This window comes from Desmodus rotundus, chromosome X (genome assembly GCF_022682495.2).
Source record: "Desmodus rotundus isolate HL8 chromosome X, HLdesRot8A.1, whole genome shotgun sequence".
In the NCBI taxonomy this organism is placed as follows: Eukaryota; Metazoa; Chordata; class Mammalia; order Chiroptera; family Phyllostomidae; genus Desmodus; species Desmodus rotundus.
In genome coordinates this window covers 65,532,621-65,553,133 of record NC_071400.1, presented here as the reverse complement: position 1 = coordinate 65,553,133, position 20,513 = coordinate 65,532,621, and the positions used below count along the sequence as shown (strand labels likewise).

The window sequence follows — 20,513 nt, the reverse complement described above, 5'->3', positions numbered from 1 at the left end:
AGAGAGCAGTCACCACATTTATGAGGAAATATTTCATATGATCATTGTAATAGGCAAATGGACAAGTGCCCAGGACTTCTTTCTCATCTTAATAAGCCATCAAGAAGAGACCTCCTAAAGTTTCAAGTTGCAGCTGGCAGGACTGAGGGAGAAACACAACCAAGCCTGGCTATCCTGACCTCTCTGCTCATCTCCCTGAGAGTATTTCATTCATTCCCTAGCATCAACAGTCTCTGTTAGTCAGAGAACACCATTCTCAAATTCCCTGAAGAGGTGAACTCCCTTGAATCCTTTGTAGATCCCAGGCCATTCATAAAGAACTTACCCCAATTAAATACTGTAGTTGCTCAAGGTGCACAAAGAGAAGAACTGAGTAAGACAACTTAGAGCAGGAATCTTTGGCCAATGAAATGATGTAAACCTCCAAGGAGACCCGATTGACTCCAGGAAAAATGTATTAGTGTAATGAATTTGGAGGCCCTTTCTTGGTGGTGCTCTGCTCATGTTTGTTCTGAAATAATTTAGCCTGTATTGAGGTTTTGAGAGTTTGTAGTAGAATTCTAAATGTTATGAGTTCTCCTTCCAGCTTTCAAGGGCTACAGTTGAAATGTTGATGATGTTGGAGGGTCATCATTTTTTGCTTTGTCTTCACGATATCTGTGATGCCACAAATTTCCTTCAGAGAAAAAGCAAGTATAGAAATAATGAGGTTAGCACATTTGCCAGGTGCCCCAATATATGGATCCTAAAAAGAGCAAACAGTCTGTTAGGAAACAAACTGCTTTGTTTCTATTGTACCAATCATCTCTGAACCATTCAAGAAAACCAGCTGATACCGTGTGAGCCAAACACAAATAGAATTTTTCAGAACATGAAAACCCATGGTACTTTAGAAAGACTCAAATACCATTGATTCCCAATGGTTAGATTCTTATGGAGTCAAATACCATGGACAAGACTTGAGAAAACACAGTTTGGTCCAGGAGATGCTCTCTTAGCATTTGTGCCAACTCATATTTTTTCAAAACCAAAACAAACTGACATCCTCAATCCCCTTTCCCCCATGTCCATTATCACTATATGTCAAACTTCCAAGTTATCTAGGCCTAAAATTTAGGAGAGACCACTGACATCAGAATTGGCATAACTGACAACATTAAGAGAACCTTGATTTTAGCCCCACTGACATATCAATTGGCATAAGTCCAATTTTGAAGATGGGATGGAACAAAAATTCAAATAATGCAACAGAAATTTTTTATTTCCAGGGACTTATTATAACAGATATGCAATAAAAATGTTTAGGTAAGTCATGGAATGTGTTCCTGAACCTGTAGGTGCCCGGCACTGACACCTCCAACCCATATCAAATAATATTGTTTTCTGGAGCAGGACTAAAATTTTGTAGTTGTACTTGACTGGAAGAGAGATCTAAGTATAATTATTATTTTGCTATACTTATCAACTCAGGACAGGAATGGGGCAAGCAGACAAGTAACTGCCTGTTATCATTTTCTCTTCAGTTGTCTATATCACAGAGACCACACAGCAAGGTTACTTCTCAGGTTCTCCTTCTGCCAGTGTTCATGTCACTTTCTAACTCACACCTTGTCCAAGAGACTTCTTAGCGTTGCCTCAGGTTGGCTCTTGGCCAGCCTTCTCCTCCATCACCACCATACCTGTGAACATTTCAAATTGGAGTTTCAGGTTCCTGGGAGGTACCAGGGCTGCTGGAGAGGTCTTCATGACCCCTATCCCTGTGGAGGAGACTTACCAATAAAACCCTGGACTCCTTGGCCTGATCTAGGCTTGTCTTCCTCTTCTAGTTTCTTCTTCCTCAATTTGGGGAACTTAACTTTCAATCTCAGACTTCTACTGTCAGTGTCTGAAGATTCTTCCTGGGAAATCACAGCAAGAGCAAGGTCAAAAATTTGGTTGCCTAACATTCAGAAACATTTCCTGGAGTCCTGGCAAGATGATGAAAAAGGATAGCTGCAGAAAGCAAGTAGATCTGCTGTCTATCCAGACACCCTTAACCACTAGTCCCATGTCCTAGGAAGGCAACTGTTCTTTACTAAGATCCTACTCTGTGCCAGGTGCCTTGTTAGATACTTTAATAAATGCTCTCATATAAGCTCCAAAATGACCTTGCAAGGTGGCTATTTTTACCCTTCTTGTAGAAATAAGTATAGAAATAGACCTCACAGACCACCTGCTTCCTTGTCTGGAATGCAAAAAAGGTTCTCTACACATAGCTATTATGAATGTAGCTTCTCTGCTGTATAGATCATGTAGGCTCTTTAATTCCAGCTTAGCCTCCCAGTCCTCTCACTCCTGCTAAAGAGTGCTTGTTTTACTACTGGTCTCAGTAAAACGTTATTCCAAGGTTAACTTTGTTGCCAGAAAGTCCAGCCAAACACATTCCAAGAAACTTTGGGATTTTCTTCTCTTTGATATTACATATGCCTCTGATCCCTTCCATTAGAAGAGTAGAAATCTGTCCTTTTCCTGCTCTGGCTCCCACTTACCCTCTCTCTTCTAGGCTACATACAAGGATGTTCAGAATTGCCTTTGAGAAAAAACTTAAAGGAAGGGCACAGGACCTTGCCTCTCAGGCAAAGCCTTGGAAAGACCAATGAATAACTGACCTTTATCCTGCTTTTCCCACCAAAGTAAATCTGAAACTTCTGTGGCCTTAAGGTGAGGAAGATTACTGTCACATGAATGGGCAACATCTTCCTGGCTTTGTTTCAATCCATTCTGCCCTTCTTTTGAGCCTTACTTCTTCATCTTTATGGTAATACCAAAATCCAGAAAAGACTTGTATGCCCCAGGCTAGGGCATCTCCATTTTAAGACCTTAGGCCATGCATGGACAGTTTTTCTCATTTCTCTCAGTATCTAGACCAGTTGCTTAGTTCTGGAGCTTGGTGAGATATAGCTGCCCTGAGTAATAAGAGATATAGGATGCTACAAGAGTTTGCTTCATTTTCTGCATAACAGCATGTTTTCCCCTTCCAGAGGCTATTGATGAAGAGCAGCAAAGGCATATGAGAAAGTTATTTAATCCTTTAAGACCCAAAGTTGTATATGGATTTTTCTGTTAAACAGTAGACTGATTGTTGCACTAGTCCAAATATGAATGTGTGGCTTGCTCACAACATGCATTTAATTGGTGTGTGGAGCCAGACATAGGTATCATAAGTAGGGGTAACAGGGATTCCTACAGTGTAAAATGAGCCATTCCATTTGGCAGGGAAATCTAAGGAAAAGCCCTGTCAGACCATAAATGGGAGCAGTTTACCTAGTGATATGTGGGCATTTTGGGGTCATTTGATTTATTAAATAAGACGAATTTTTGATCTCAGGAAAGTACTCAGAGCTGTCCAAAAATGACAGTGTTCCTACAACTATATTGTAGCCACTACTGGCATGCTAAATTTGCTTTTAAGCCACACATCTACTAGAAGAAGGCACTGGAGAGCCTACTGTGCTCCCAGAGGTGAAAGGACAATAAGCAGCAGGGAGAGGTGATATTTAGAAGATTTAACTACCAGTAAGGCCTGGGAACCAAGTATTTAGAACAGAGGTTGGCCATAAACTGGTATGGTCACAATGATATGTACCAGATGAAATCCAGTCCTGGCAGCAGGTACTGAGCAAGGAGGGAAAATTGAAGCCAGGAGAACAGTACAAAAAAAGCAAACTTGCTTATTCTTTCCCAATCATCTCCTGCCACATAATAGTTCTTTCTGGTTACTTTCTCATGGTTATCTAATTTTTCAATGTGCTATCTGTCTTGTCCTGTCTGCTTATGATGAGGGGATGGGAGAAAGAGGCTCCATTAAGGTCAAGCCAAAGGCCACTACTGGACTGCCTCTGCTACACTGGTCACTGTATCCTGGCCCACATAGGAAGGTAGAGCACCAAGGAAGAACACCTCTTCCCCTTTATTTCCCAATTCCCAGGTCACATACCTCTGGAACAAGGATTGAATTCATCCAGTTGATCTCAGACAGCTTTTCAAACTCTTTATTCATGGCATCCAGGGTGGTTTGCAATGTGGCCTCATCCTCAGCATTTTTCAACTTGCAAAAACAGAAAAATGAATGAGTGTCCAATGCCTAGCACCTTGCCTTCATAGACTCTTGCCCTCTACCCTACTCTTATTCCCTGCTAGTGGCCATGAACCACAGGGTGCCAACTTGCATCTCCTCTGGCCTTGGGGGTATGGAAAAGTGTAGCGATCTCTTTTCTTTCTCAATAGGGACACCTCCATAAACAACCAGATGCTGGGGCTTTCCTTGGGACTGAACATGCTTACAGTTTGGCAAGCAGAAAGGCCCTTTGACCAAGCTCAATTAACACTGAGTTATACCTCTACAGTTTAGGGTTCAGGACAGGGGTCTCTCTAAGTAACAGCTACTGATTTTTGAGCACATACTATATGCCAGAAACTGTGCGTTCATGATTTCATTTCATCTTTCCAATAACTTTTCAATGGCTTGCAAAGTACTATTTTTCTTATTTTATAGATGAGAAAACAGATTCAAAGAAGTTTAGTGTTAAAAATCACATGGCTAGACAGAACCCATATCTGTTTAATTATTTAGTCTATCCTCCACACCACATAGTCCCATAAAGGATATGTGGGGTGGCTGGATGCTGGGGGAGTCTCTGTTAAATAGTTACTGTAATTTAAAGTCTGCTTTGCGAAGCAAGTAGAGGCCTAAACAGTGGGGTGGTCATGATCAGTTGGCTCATCACAGCACACTTACCAAATGTGCCTATAGGCTTTGCCTTGTGAGAAAAACACAAATATTATTATAGCTCAATTTCCCTTCCTGGCAAAGAGGGCCTGCCTCTGCAGGCTGTGCTTTAGCCCCTATTCACTTTTAGTAAGAAATGACTTCTAGATGGCTTGTCCCACAGGTTCGGGAAACACAGCTTAAGTATTCCCTAGTAACTCCCAGGAGCCACAAGATAAACTCTGTTCAGTCCATGGGAAACTTAAAATGGATTCTTCTGAGACTATCTCCAGCTCAGATAAACCAGGAACATAGGTGAGATAGTTTATGTTCCAGTAAATAGTGAGCTGGGAGAATAGATACATGCTGATATTTTCAACCTGAACATCCTTTCAAGCCCACCCAAATGGGCCTCAACTTTTCCCCCAGCATGCACTCCGCTTTCAACCTGGCCCTTATGTGACTTCATGCTGTGCATAAGTAGAACCTTACTAGATGTCACAAATGGGTTGCAGATGAATGGGTGGGGGTCATGGCCAATCAGGATGGGATATGAGAGAGAAACAAATCAGTGCTGATGAATAATATTTTGATTTTGTTCTATAGGTAATGATTTAGAACAACACAGAGATAGCTCAGATGCACAGGACATTTGTGTAGACATGGCAGTGGGATGGGGGAGAGTGGGTGTCAGGTAGAAATGGCCATGAAGGTAAAGGGGGGAAAGGGAAGGGAGTCCTTAGGAGCATACTTACCAGCAATGCTCACAGGGGGTTTGGTAGTCAAACCCAAAGGCACAGAAAACAAAAAGAAATTTTGGGCCTTGGAAAATGATTCCTAATGATAAGAAAGGAATAAAATAGCTTCCTATTGACTCGTTTTTAAAATATTTATTTTTAGAGAGAGGGGAAGGGAGGGATGAAAAGAGGGAGAGAAACATTGATGTGAGAAACATCAATCAGTTGCCTCTCATACGCACTCCACTGGGGACTGAACCCACAACCCAGGCATGTGCCCTGACCAGCAATCTTTTGCTTTGTGGGACGATGCCCAACCAACTGAGCCACACTGGTCAGGGCCCTAATGACTTCTTATTTGGCATCTGGAGACTCAGGCTCTGAAAAATAGTAGGTGGGTGGGACTGAGTCTTGTGCTCTATTTTCCTGTCCTCCTGGCTCCAGTGGAAAGCTTGCCTAGGACTCTTCTCTGAAGTAAATGTGTAAATTGACTTAGAGGACTTTGTTGCTTATTTCTTGGTTCCTGTCCCAACACATTACTACACATAGTACGAATGAGGTTGACAAGGGAAGTGGAAGTTATTGGGTGGGGTTTACTTCATCATAAATCTACATCCCTCTGCCAACACTGAACTCTGTACTATCCTCCTTCAAGGGAAGGAATAGCAACACCCAAAAGAAACAAGCCTTATCTCCATGCCACCTCTATGACATAGCCTTTCTGGAGATACTTGGTCATTCTCAGCTGCTGCCTGACCCTAGTATCATTTGGTTGTATGTGTGTGGAATACTTACCAGGTCCTGTGTTAAATGTGGTATGTGCTCAATTTGGGTTGTTGGCTGACAGGAACCAATATTCATGCCATGAGCCTCAAGAAAGTTTGAGTGGAAATGAAAAGTCCAAGGTCCCATATTTCCCTGCTGCCCAAACTGGCAAAGCCATTGAGTTCTGCCTATATATGGAAGGTACTCCTGTTACTGTTGTTTAAGGCTGAAAGACTCTAGATTGGGGTTCGGATGCTGGGACAGCTTGACCTGATTGCCTTAGCCTCTCCGCTGCCTGTGCAGTATGCCAATTAGATGTACAAATGGAAAAGGGAAAGTAGATGCACGTTTTGGAATATCAACTCAGAAGACCTTCTTCAAATAAACCATAGTTAGATGACAGGCAAGAACAGCACCCGTTCCATGGCCTTAACAGCCAACCCCAAAGTGGGGTGGTCATGATCAGTTGGCTCATCACAGCACACTTACCAAGTGTGCCTATAGGCTTTGCCTTGTGAGAAACACACAACTATTATTATAGCTCAAAAACTGAGCCTCAGCCCATTTTCCCTAACACTAATAAAATTTACCATCTATTAGGCTGCTAGAATGTGCCAAGCATGACTTGGAACTTAATGTACAATAGTTGATTTAATCCTCACAACAACCTGGAAAGGTGGAGATTACAACTTCTATTTTGTAGATAGGGAAGCTGAGATCCAGAGAGGTGAAATTATTTCACATAGCTAGTGTCATGGATTCAATTGTGTCCCCTCCCCTCACCCCTGAAAAAAAGAGTTATATTGAAATTCTAACCCCAGTATCTCAGAATATGACCTTCTTTAGAAACAGGGTCATTGCTGATATAATTGGTTTTTAAGATGAGGTAACACTGGAGCAGGGTAGGCCCCTGATCTAATATGACTGGTATCCTTATAATAACATGGCTATTTAAAGACAGAGAGACACAGGAAGAACACTATGTGAAGAGGGTGGGTTGGAGTAATGCATCTACAAGACAAGGAACAACAAAGATTGCTAGCAAATCACTAGAAGCTAGGAAGAGGCAAGAAAGAATCCCCTTACAGGTTTCAAAAGGATTATGTCCCTGTTGACACTTTGATTTCAGGCTTCTAGCCTACAAAATTGTGAGACAATAAATTTCTGTTGTTTTAGGTCACCCAGAGTTTAGTACTTTCTTTCAGCAGCTTTAGGAAATTAATATAGCTAGTAAGTAGATTTGGGGTTTGAACCCAGAGTTTCCTAACTTTTCCCATGATTCCATACTGTATTCCCACATGGTGAGAGATGTATGTGGACACTTGGGAGATACAGAGCAGCTCAAAAGAGCTCACCTTCTACTGAAGCTGTTTTAGGTATGATGAGAACAACCTACTTTTTATTGGCCTGGACCCAGGAGACATTTGCCAAAGGAGAGGGGGAGATTTTTATTCAACGATATGGTAGTCCCTATTGATTAGCACAACCTGAGAAGTGATAAAGCAATTACAACCCTGGGTGAGGATAATGCAGCATGAACTGCCAGCTAAGCACTAGCTAAAATGTTCCTACATGTCTTCCAATTTCTTAGAACCAAGCATAGACCATGACCATCTTCAGATAGGATATTTTGCCCTCCCTTGTTCCAACCCCCTCCACTTACCAAGTTTTCATCCAGGAAAGCTTTGGTGTCATCGTAGAGCCATTTAAGACTAAATGTAACATCTACTGCATCATTTCTGCTTAGAGTCTGAGAGGAGAAGAATGGAAGGGAAAGGACAAAGGCAGAAGAGTTGTTAGTAAGCATGCGGCAGCTGGCTTCTCCATGGGAAGGGAGGAGCAGGCTAGTAGGATGTGGCTATAGGTACCAACCAGTCAGAACTAATGCTAGTTGTCAACTACTGTAGCTGTATTGGTATACCTATGAAGTGGGACAGGACAACTTGGCATTTGGCATCACTGATTGAGTGCTATAGGTATAGGAAATATGCAAACCACAGAGTAAATTTAAGGCTACTTGTTGCCACTGAGTTAAAACTACCTTTCCCATGGTAGGTAAAGTTAGACCCAACCATCTCTCTTCTTTAAATTCTAGGTCTTGAGCTCCAGGCCTCCTTCAACTAGGATCTGGCACAAAATAAATAGATGACCTGCATTTTAGGAGGCCCAGACCCTATATCTGGCCCTTGTGTATCATTTGCCTACCACTAAAGTTACTTATTAGAAGCATCCCTTAAATCTTCTGGCAGAGGATAAAGTCATGGCATGGCACATTTAACATCAAGTATTCTAATCTGGACATTTCCCTCAAGAGGGAAACAAAGGCAGCCTGGAGCTGAGGTTTCAAAGATAGGTGTCACCTTAACAGGTTACCTGGGATGAGGAAGGGCCAAGGCTAAGTTTCTCTCCATTCACTTGCCATTTCTGCCCTGAGGCCAGTGTAGTAGGTGAGTATCAGGAAAGAGGGCTACTTCTCAGATGATGAAATCTGTTATGACATTACCCCAGTAGCCTCTCTGGACCTGTAACAGTCAAAGAAAACTTGCCTTCCCTTCCTCTCTGTCCATCAGTTGCCTGACATATCATTTGCACAGTTTTTTCATGTAGTCTACATCTCCCCGTCCTTCCTTTTCATCCCCTTTATTATTTGGTTTGACTCCTTTACTTCATCTGCGCCTTGCTCTCTTACCTTAACGGGAGTACAGGAAGCTGCACCTGCCTCATTGCCACTCTCTTGGCCATAAAATACATCATTCAGGATGTTGGCATTGGCATTCACAGAATCCATGAGGACAGACATATGCTGGTGGACCTTGCTTAGGTTAGTAAGCCTGTAATGTGACAAGGCCAGATAGATGAGTCTGGAGTTCTGAAGAACTTCTTGCCTGGGGTGCTAGTGAGTGTTGGGGTAAGAATAGAAAGCCCTGGATACCCAAATTAGTACCCTCCTGCTATTTCTATTTGTCTCTAGGTAGCCACCTGTGCCAAAAAATATTTCTACTCTAGGTATTCATCTTTGTCCATCCTTGTCTCACCTGTATTAGATATTGTGTGCTCTGGGAGAGTTAGAGAACAGAATAGGGGAGGGCAGATGACTTCAGGAACTTCAAGGCCCTCCTTACATTTAAGAGCAAGGATAAACATTCTTAGTCCTTTTGGGTCAGGAGAAGCTGGAGGAGATCAAAGTTCATTTCTGGGTCTAATGAGAGAGTCCAAGGTGGCTTATTACTGAGCACAAAGACCACTTCCTATTGGGATTGTCAGGGTCCCTGTCAATCTTCAGAGCTCTGGGTAAGACTCCTTTCTGAGACCAAGCTTCTCAGTAGACAATTGACACAAATTGCTATCTCTTACTATCTTACTGTCTCTTTTAGGATTCTCAGCCCTGTGTCTGGGCTAGTTCCACTTACCTGCTCATGAGGTCTTCTGCAAGCTGAACTAAGAGTTGCATCTGGGCAGACTCCTCATCAGAGAGACCGCCTTGAGATTCCTGGGAGTTCAACTGGGGTCGAGAGGCAGCTTGAATTTCAGTATGCTTGCACTCCCACATTTTCATTGAGTTCTCAAAGTCCTAAAGATGAAGACAGTGGTAGATCTTAATGATTGCTGTAGCTAAGTGGGCATGTGACAGATCAGCCTATTAGTCTGATATTTATGGGTATAGTGGTAAAGAGGACCCCATTTATTCTCCCATACTCCTACTTACACACCTATACATCTATCCATCATTTTATTCAATGTTTCTTCTGTACTAGGCACTTTTAGTTTTTGCTGTTGTTGTTACTATGCTGAATCTTAGGACAATATGCTTCAATCAGATAGATGTCTGCCTTCCAGACACTTATATGAGTGCACCATTATCAATAAAACAGTGGAACACCTTTCATGCTCTCTTCTTTGTCAAATTTAAGCAATGTGTTGTAATGGATTTTAGAGTCAGAAATACCTAATTTACTTTTGAATCATCCTTCTATTATTTACTAATTATATGACCTTTAGCAAATTATTTAACTTCTCTGGTCCTCATTTTCTTCACCTGTAAAATGGGAATAAGTATATCTATCTCATGGAATTGTTGAGAGGACCTACTTGAGAGACTACATGTTAAGTGCCCAGCACAAAGTAGGCAGTTTATAAACTAGACTTCCCCTCCCTCACTATTGCTGCTTCTATGTCCTGTCTTCAGGTCAGAAAGCCTCCAAGCATTGAACATCTGATCAATAATGGCTTCTTTCTAGCTTTGGATGGTTTAGCAGAAATAGGTGACATTTGTGAATGCAGCATTTCAAGGAACCTTAAAGAAACCTAAAGACCATATTCAATGAAGACTTTTATGGATATGCACAACAGTGTGGTGATTGTTGATGGGGAGTATATGGGGAGTAAATAGTAATGGAAAAAATACAATTAATTTTTTAAAAAACATTCTCTTTTTGAAAGAGATTTCTCCTTAACTACCCAAGGTCTTTAGCTCTCTATGTAGTGGAGGGAGGACAGCTTTGTCCAAAACCATATACTCTCATACAGTGGTTTGAAATGTCAGTATATATCAGAATGTTTCAGGGGCTTGTTTATAAATGCAAGTTCCAAGGAACTACCCATCTCCATTCTGAATCATTGGGTCCTGTTGTGGGGCCCAGAAATGTGCATTTCTATCAAGCACCCAAGGTGACTCTGGTGTAAGTAGCAAGCAGACATCCCTTTGAGGAATTCTTCAGTACCGGAAGTATTCAGTACTCAGTGAGATTTGCAGATGAGACAGTGTTGGAGCCCAAGGCTAGACTTTCCTTTCTTACCCGATCTCTTGTCAGCATCTGGGCAGCGTTCTTGTATCTAATCTTGATAAGGCCTGGACTCTGAACCCAGGCCTCCCCATCCACCTGCACTGGTATACCCTCTTCACCATCAATGGTTATCATCACCTCATGGCACTGCCAGAGAAAAGGAGGGAAGATGGGTCAGAAAAATGAGGCAACTACTGTAAACCAATCTGATAATCCCATAGTCATGGCTGTACTGTGTTTCTGAAGCAGGACTGGCAAGGATGTGAGTCATTATCTCAGGGATGAAATACCTGCTATCTATGGGCTTTTTGCTCCTTCAGTCCCTACCACCTTTGTCTCCAATCTTAGCCAGCACCTTGCTGTCCATCAGATAGCCTCATCCCTCCACCATGACACTCTTATACCCAGTTAATTCCTGGGACAACTCCATATCCTGGGTTGTAGCCACAGAGCTCAGTCTCTTTCTGGTGCTCATTTAGCCCCTGCCTACCTGGGCAATACGATGATGATGCAGATTGATGATACGGGACATTGCCATCTGTATGGACCCAAAAATCGCCACAACCTCCAGCTTCCCATCATCTATTGCAGGAGCCTCGTATTCCTGAAGAGGAAGAACTGTGTCACAATGCCCTTAAGAAACCATACCTTGTCTATTACAAGCAGGTATGCTTTGAAGGCTCCTAGTGAGAATTTTTCTAGCTCATGAAGAGTGGAGTATCTATATATTAAAAGGGGAAAGATGAGGTCAGGGAGCCAATTTGGGAAAGGGGCGCTGATATCATAACTTTTAGTCCCTTTTGAGATCTCAGCTCTGAGCTGATTACCACTGTGTTCAATCCAGCATCATAAATACCCAAGGCCAACCCCATTGTCCTCATGGCCTTCTTGGTTGGGTTCAGAGGAAAAGGGTCATGGCCAATTTATCAGGAGATTTTATTGACAGACCTCCTTGGAGAAAAAATCATGGCCTAGGTAACCTTTCAAGGATCTGTCAGGCCTGAGGAATGGAAAATTCAAAGTCCAGGCAATACCTAAGTATTAATCTGATTCTGAGGTCTTTGGTTGATTCTTTTTTTGTGCTCTGAAATGCTAATTGCCTGTTTAAAATTTATTTATTTATTATTTTATTGTTGTTCAATTACAGTTGTCTGCATTTTCTCCCCACCCCAGCCAAACCCACCTCCCTCCCCTGCTTCCACCCTCCCCCTTGGTTTTGTCTATGTGTCCTTTATAGCAGTTCCTGAAAACCCTTCTCCCCACTATCCCTTCCCCCCTCCCTTCTGGCTATTATTAGATTGTTGTTAACTTCAATGTCTTTGGTTATATTTTGTTTGCTTTTTTCTTTTGTTGATTATGTTCCAGTTATAGGTGAGATCATATGGTATTTGTCCCTCACCGCCTGGCTTATTTAACTTAGCATAATGCTCTCCAGTTCCATCCATGCTGTGGCAAAGGGTAGGAGCTCCTTCTTTCTCTCTCTGCATAGAATTCCATTGTGTAAATGTACCATAGCTTTTTGGATCCACTCATTTGCTGATGGGCACTTAGGTTGCTTCCAGTACTTGGCTATTGTAAATTGTGCTGCTATGAACATTGGGGTGCATATGTTCTTTTGGATTGGTGTTTCAGGGCTCTTAGGGTGTAATCCCAGCAGTAGAATTGCTGGGTCAAAGGGCAGTTCCATTTTTAGTTTTCTGAGGAAATTCCATAGTGTTGTCCACAGTGGCCGCACCAGTCTGCATTCCCACCAACAATGTACTAGGGTTCCCTTTTCTCCACATCCTCCCCAACATTTGCTTGTTGATTTGTTTATGTTGGGCCACTCTGACCAATGTGAGATGGTACCTCATTGTGGTTTTAATTTGCATCTCTCTGATGACTAGTGATGCTGAGCATTTTTTCATGTCTCTGGACCCTCTGTATGTCTTCCTTGGAGAAGTGTCTTTTAAAAAACTGCTACTAATAAAGGTTCCCAGCCTACCTCATCTCCCCTCATTGTCCACTTTCTACTCCAGTTAGTCCAGCTCTCCTTTCTGAGAGACCTTAAAAGAGCCAAATCTTTCTTCCTTCCTGTTCCTTGTTCCATACTTACTGTGGTTGCTGTGCTACTTCCCCAGAAATTGATGCCTCCGGCGTAGCTGGTAATGTTGAGTACTACAATGCCTTGCAGATTTGGCAAGGATATGGCTTCTCCATCACACTGAAACATACAAATGTGAAGGGACATTTATAGAGACGAGGGAAGGGCTTTGTCTTCTCTTCATGCTATCATTTTCTTATCCATGAAAAAAGAAATTTATCTTTATGCCTTCTTCACATGAACTGTGAGTGAGGAAAGCTCAGGGAGAACCAAGAATATAGGCAAAAGTTGATTCCCAAAGCTATGAGAATTTTTTTTTCTATGCCCAAGAAGAATTACCCTCTTTTCCACTAACCTCCAGGTGCACTCGTTCTTCCAGTTTCCTGTAAGAGTGCTGCAAAAGTTCCTTGCTTCCCAAAAGGCCATACCACATCTTGTTCTTAAGGCGGCTACTACAGGGAGATAAAGGTAGGGAAAGGTAGTGACAGGGTGAATAATATAAAGGTAAATGGATGAGGAAAAGCAAGAGGGGACATCATTTTATTTCTCAAGTGCTTTCATATAGACGGGAGTCATATTGAATAGTAATGACACAAGAGGGGATGCTAGGATGATATAACTGGTATCCCTATTCAAACACCTGCTGAAATGTGTTCCTGGGCTCCCTTGAAGCTTCAGCATCCCATTGATAGGTAAATTTGCCACTTTTTTTTTTCTTGCTGCTTATATTGATTCAGACTTGGAAGAGACAGCCAAAATTCAGAAAGTAATGCTCATAAAAATCTATGAGCATAGCTGGCTGGTAGATATTACCTACCCCAGCAAGTGACACTGCAGGAGCTCAAGATTTTAGCTAATTGGAATCAATTTCACTTGAAACATATGACTCTTGCAATGCAATTTCTTTGAAGCATAACTCTTCTGGCAAAGTGGAGGGACTTTCTAAAGTCTGCTTTCAAACACTTAATTCAGTGCTAGAGAATTAGAGCCAAGTTTACTAGGTAGATTGTAGAGGAGGAGCCATTGGAGAGAATATAGGACATGCAAGAGTATCAGGAGACTCAGGGTGGAGGTGGAAAGGACAGAGTCCTGCTGATTGTGGGATCCCTGATAAAAACAGGCAGGAAGCATATAATCACTAGAAAGGTTGGCTAGAGTTTACCATGAGTTTTTATTTTTTTTTAAATTAAATGTAAATTGGAGTGGCATTGGTTAATAAGATTATATAGGTTTCAAGTGTACAATTCTATGATGCATGATCTGTACATTGTATTGTATGCCCACCACCCAAAATAAAATCTTCCATCACCCTGTATTTGACTCCCTGTATACTTTATTACCCCCTACCCCACTTCCCTCTGGTAACCACCATACTGTTGTCTGCGTGTATGAGGTTTTGTTTTTAAAGTAGAGCCACAGAAATGAGCCACCACAGGGCATGAGTATAAGAAGGTTAGCACAACATTATGTGGACTCTGTTTAAAACCACAAGTTCTTTGGGCACTTTAGTTTTTCTTTTATTTTTGTTCAAGTACAGTTGTCTCCATTTTCAGCCCACCTGGGCCGCCCACCCTATCCATCCCCACCTCCCACCATCTAACCTATCCCCTTTGGCTTTGTCCATGTGTCCTTTATACATGTTCCTTCATGGGCCTTCCCCTATTTTCCCCATTATCCCTCTTCCCCCTCCTCTCTGGTTACTGTCAGTTTGTTCTTTAATTCAGTGTTTCTGGTTATATTTTGCTTGCTTGTTTGTTTTGTTGATTAGGTTCCACTTATATTTTATTGATTATGCTATTACAGTTGTCCCATTTTTTTCTCCCCTTTATTCTCCTCCACCCTGTACCACCCCTCTCACCAGCATTCCCCCACCTTAGTTCATGTCCATGGGTCATGCATATACGTTCTTTGGGTTCTCCATTTCTGATACTATTCTACCTCTCCCTGTCTATTGTACTTGCCATTTATGCTTCTTACCTTGTCCCCCATTCTCCCCCCTCCTCCACCCCACTGATAACCCTCCATGTGATCTCCATTTCTGTGACTCTGTTCCTGTTCCAGTTGTTTTTATTTTTAGGTTCAGTAGTTGATAGTTGTGAGTTTGTTGTCATTTTACTGTTCTTATGTTTGAGCATCTTCTTTTTCTTAGATAAGTCCCTTTAACTTTTCATATAATAAGGAATTGGTGATGATGAACACCTTTAACTTGACCTTATCCGGGAAGCACTTTATCTGTCCTCCCATTCTAAATGAAAGCTTTGCTGGATAGAGAAATCTTGGATATAGGTCCTTGCTTTTCAAGACTTTGAATACTTCTTGCCAGCCCCTTCTTGCCTGTAAGGTTTCTTTTGAGAAATCAGCTGATACTCTTATGGACACTCCTTTGAAGGTAACTGTCTCCTTTTCTCTTGCTGCTTTTAAGATTCTCTCCTTATCTTTCACCTTGGGTTATGTAATTATGATGTGCCTTGTGTGTTCCTCCTTGGGTCCAATTTCTTTGGGACTCTGAGCTTCCTGGACTTCCTGGAAGTCTATTTCCTTTGCCGGATTAGGGAAGTTCTCCTTCATTATCTGTTCAAATAAGTTTTCAATTTTTTTGCCCTTCCTCTTCTCCTTCTGGCACCCCTATGATTCAGATGTTGGAATGTTTAAAGTTGTCCTGGGGGCTCCTAACCCTCTCCTCACTTTTATGAATTGTTGTTTCTTCATTCTGTTCTGGTTGAATGTTTAATTTTTCCTTCTGCTCCAAATCATTGATTTGAGTACTGGTTTCCTTCCCATCAGTGTTGGTTCCCTGTGCTTTTTCCTTTATTTCACTTTGCATAGCCTTCACTTCTTCCTCTACTTTGTAACCATACTCAATCATTTCTATGAGCATCCTGATTACCAGTGTTTTGAACTCTGCATCTGATAGATTGGCTATGTCTTCAATGCTTAGTTCTGCTTTTGGAGCTTTGATCTGTTCTTTCATTTGGACCATGTTTTTTTGTCTTGGCATGTCTATTATGCAGTAAGGGGTGGTGCCTTAGGCATTCGCCAGGGCAAGGCAACCCACATCGCTGTGTTGTGGTGCTATGTGTGGGGGAGGGGTCAGAGATGGAACAATGCTGCTTGCTCAGCTCTCAGCTAGCTGGCTTTCAGTTAGTTCCTCCACTACCCACAAGCAAATTGGGCCCTTCCCGTGCTGATTCCAGGGTGGGTGGGGTTTTGTACAGTTTAGGATGCTGTGGGACTCTCCAACGAACTCTCTTGTGGGGCTGGGAGTTTCTCCCGCCGCTGCAACCCCCACAAGTGTTTATAGTCAGAGGTTTTGAGGCTTTATTTCCTCACACTGGAACCCTGGGTTTCGCGGTCTGTCTCGCTCCCCAGGTGTCCCTCCTGGTTTATCTGCATGCAAATGTGGGACCTGGGCACTTTAGTTTTCTTATTAATAAAAATAGTTTTGTTATATAGAAATGCACAATACCTAGAACAACCAGGACAATTCTGAAAAAGAACAAACTTGGAGGACTTTCATCTCTTAATTTCAAAACTAACTATAAAGCTGTACTTACCAAGTTAGTGTTGTATTTGCATAGGATAAACACGTAAATCAATGGAATAGACTTGAGAATCTAGAAAAGTCTCCTCACATTTATGGGTTTTTTGATTATTGACAAATGTACCAATACCACTCATTGGAGGAAAGAATAGCTTTAAAAAATGGTGCTGTTGTAATTGGATATACATGTGCCAAAAGATGAACTTAGACCCTTACCTCACACCATACACAAAAATTAACTCAAAGCAGGTTATAGACTTAAATTTAAGACCTAAAACAAGAAAAAAAAATTTTTAAACTTGGGAGACAATTTAAAAAAAAATCATCACCTGAGGATATGTTTATTGATTTTTTAGAGAGAGAAGAAGAGGAGGGGGGTAAAGGAAGAGAGAGAGAGACAGACAGACATTGATTGGTTGCTTCCCATACATGCCCCAACTGGTGATTGAACCCACAACTTAGGTGCCCTGAGTTGGGATCAAACCACAACCTTTTGGTATATGGGGCAATGTTCCAATCAACTGAGCCACACAGCCAGGGCAGGAGAAAATTTTCAAGACTTTGGGTTAAGCCAAGATTTCTTAGATATTGCATCAAAGGCATGGTTCATAAAAGAAAAAAAAGGATCAATTGGATCTCATTAAAATTCAAAACTTTTGTATTTCACAAGATAGCATTTAGAAAATGAAAAGACAAACAACAATAAAAAGGACAAGTAACTTGGAAAGAGTACTACAAACCACATATCTGATAAACTATTTATTCCTCAGCCAAGTCCTACTTTGAGAAAGAGGTTGTGTTGGCTGGTGGCAGGTGGCAGGGGTAGTGGTGGTGGGGGTGTGGTTTCAATTTACCACAAGAACTCTGAGGTTGTCTTAAGGTATTCCTGTGGTACAGAAGTACCAAAACGTGCAAAGCAGGCCAACAATGGATGGGATAAAAGTCAGTTGGTCCAAGGGAACCAGGTTAGGAATAACAAGAAGTAGCTGGTTGATACTTTTCAGCCTTGCCAAGAAAAAAACAGACCTGAAGCCACTACTAGGACCTCGTCAAGTTCTCACAGACAGAACAAAGATAGGCATTTTGTTCACTGAGTCAATGTAATCTGTTTTTAATAACAGTGTTAGCTATGTTGACACAGCAGCCCACAGGTTTAGACTATGAAGGCAGCCCAAGTTCAGGATGCCAGTGCAGAGTCATCACAGACTAGGTCAACATTTAGGGTAAGCTGTCTCACTAGGTTAACCTAGGGACTAATGTATTTTACTTCCAAAGAACCTCTTTCTTTCTGTTGCTTGTCTGAGAGGTATGTATGAATGGTGGTTGTCTGTTTCACGTAGGAAGGGGAGCTTCTTTTCCTTACTTGTATTGTCCTGGGTGTTCATCTCTTCTGGTGTTGAATTCCAGAGAAATTTTAGCGTCCAGTCCAATTCCAAAGTAGTTGTTCATGACACACTTTTCTTTGAAACGTCTGAAATTAGGCAAAGAGAAGAGGAGCACAGACATTGGTGCAAAAAAGAAGTGGTATTTCTATTGGGCTTCATATGCATGATAAAAAACCACTGAGGAAAGGCCTCCTCTACATTGGGCATAAGCCTTAATGTTTTTGAGATGCATATGTAGATGTCCTACTGGGTTAACAATTAGCTTTGTGAGCTGTAAGAGAGGGCACCCAGCTATTAGGGAGGATTCACTGGGATTGGGACTCATAATAAAGAAGTCATCTTTGGTGGCCCAGATATGAGTGGCCAATATTTTTCCATATATGATAAACAAAAATAGAGTCACCGATTTATTCCCATAAAGAACTTTTGAGTATCTCAGATAAAAATGTAGGAGAGTGAAGTCTGCACTACTGTTTTCAGAAATATCTGAACTCCTTTGTAGTGCTTTCACGTCAAAGAGCAAAGTGACCACACATTTGGGAGAAAAGATTAATAAAAGAAGATATATATATCAGGCAGGTTTTTTATTCTTCTACATCTATCTCAAGTGACACAAAAACCAATGGTGTGCTGGAGCCAGTTTGGACCAGCTCATGGCAGCTGATTATGCCTATCACTTCCCAACTCTGCATTCAATGGCATTACATCAGTAGCTTGAAATAGACCATGGTGGAAGGGTTTACACCAGGGAATAAATCAGTACTTCCCCCACCCCAGAGAGTTGGTTGTTAAATGTTTGCCAGCATACCATTGATCAAAACTCATTAGGTAGGTCCATGAAACCTCAGACATGAACTTAAACCAATGGTGAAGTAGAGGAAGTGGGGGCTGAAGATAGGAATAAATGGAAAACTGCAGAAAACTTTAATATTTGCTGACTGTGTCCTTCTTTTGGGAAACTGAAAATGGGTACAATATAGCTACTCAATTATAGATAATTTTTAAAAATTAATTACTTAACTGACCCTACATCTCTTATATGAGATTTGCCTTCCTCAACCATGGTCCATAAATTGGGGACTCTAACTGATGTTCAACTGATCTTCTTAATGGAATTCAAAATGAGTGAATGAAGCAGAACTTGGCTACTGGGAATATTTTAAGCCAGTAGGGCTAATGAGACAGATGTCTTTAGATTTACTAACTAGTCCCCCAAAATGCTCACTTATTTTTTAGTACCTCCAATCATTTACTGTTAAAGGCAACAATGGAAAAGTAAGTCCTTTGAAAGAACAAATAACAATTATTGTTTATAATACCGATAATAATAATACATAATAACACATACACATTTAACTATGGGTGACAAGCACTACTCAGTGCAAGTACTTTGCATGTGTAAACTCAATAAATACAACAAACCTATGTGGCAGGTTCTACAATTACCTCCATTTTATACATAAGGAAACTGAGGCTCAGATTGGTTGCATGAGATCTCATAACTAATAAAGTACAGTCAGGATTTGACTCTGGGTATCCTTAGACCAGGGGTGTCAAACTCATTTTCACCTGGGGCCACATCAGCCTCATGGTTGCTTTCAAAAGGCTGAATGTAATTTCAACTCCTTAACAGTTAAGGAGTACTTACATGTATACAATCCTAAAATTATTTCGGCCCTTTGAAGGCAACTGTGAGTCTGACGTGGCCCCCGGTGAAAATGAGTTTGACACCCCTGCCTTAGACTATGCTCTTAACCAGAGAAAGGAGAGGCATAAAAAGGTCATAGAGCCAAATACTTACATAGTTTCGGGTGTAAAATGTAAGTGCTCCAAATTAAGGTTATCTAGGTCTTCACTTTTGAGAGAAGGAATAGGAGACAAAGTACCACAATAAGAACCTAGACAGAAAAGACATCACCTTGGTGTCAGATGCAAACAAGAAATTCCTATCATTGTATTTATCTCACCCTATTTTCTCTGTGGGAGTAGGGTCAAGCTCAATGACTTTCTCTTAAATGACATTCAGGGTTCACTTTCCAAAGAGGGTTCATCTTAGATGGACAGGGGTTCCACTGAAAGGATAGTGAGGCCGAGTTGCTTGCTTGCTGGTAGTGAAAACAGCTTCAAATCTTGGGTTTCATCAGGCCAGCCTTTCAAAGCACCTAAAGGTGTCATTACTTCTGGACATTGGCATGGGATCTTATAGTGTGAGTTTTCTGGGAGAGAGGGAGGGATATCCACTGCAGAGTAGGATTATGGCTAAAGGAAGATGCATGAAAACACACTTTTATATTCTGGGCACTAGAAGACAGTGATTAAGGATCAAATAAGAGAAGAAGAAAAAGATCCTTACGGTGTCTTGGGCTCATCTGGTTAATATCTTCTGAGTCTACTTCTGGGAAGAAAGTCGAAGTAAAGTTCTTAACTGATATTGCCTGTCGGCTCTGTTCATCCAGAACTATAGAGAAAAA

The 20,513-nt window shown here is 41.5% G+C and overlaps 1 protein-coding gene across 1 annotated transcript in view; it reads right to left on the bottom strand.

Annotated features, from left to right (window-relative positions):
- Positions 1–596: 596 nt before the first annotated feature.
- The window catches only part of DGKK (diacylglycerol kinase kappa), a 160,993-nt gene continuing 141,076 nt past the window's right edge, over positions 597–20,513 (bottom strand). Inside the window, exons 19-31 of the mRNA XM_024579934.3 lie at positions 20,396–20,500; positions 19,844–19,940; positions 18,021–18,128; positions 13,472–13,568; positions 13,129–13,236; positions 11,524–11,637; positions 11,046–11,180; positions 9,660–9,820; positions 8,939–9,080; positions 7,913–7,999; positions 3,977–4,087; positions 1,775–1,898; positions 597–676 (exon numbers count right to left, since the gene is read on the bottom strand). Coding sequence (XP_024435702.2) covers positions 597–676; positions 1,775–1,898; positions 3,977–4,087; positions 7,913–7,999; positions 8,939–9,080; positions 9,660–9,820; positions 11,046–11,180; positions 11,524–11,637; positions 13,129–13,236; positions 13,472–13,568; positions 18,021–18,128; positions 19,844–19,940; positions 20,396–20,500 — 1,469 coding nt within the window. The remainder of the gene's footprint in view (positions 677–1,774; positions 1,899–3,976; positions 4,088–7,912; positions 8,000–8,938; positions 9,081–9,659; positions 9,821–11,045; positions 11,181–11,523; positions 11,638–13,128; positions 13,237–13,471; positions 13,569–18,020; positions 18,129–19,843; positions 19,941–20,395; positions 20,501–20,513) is intronic.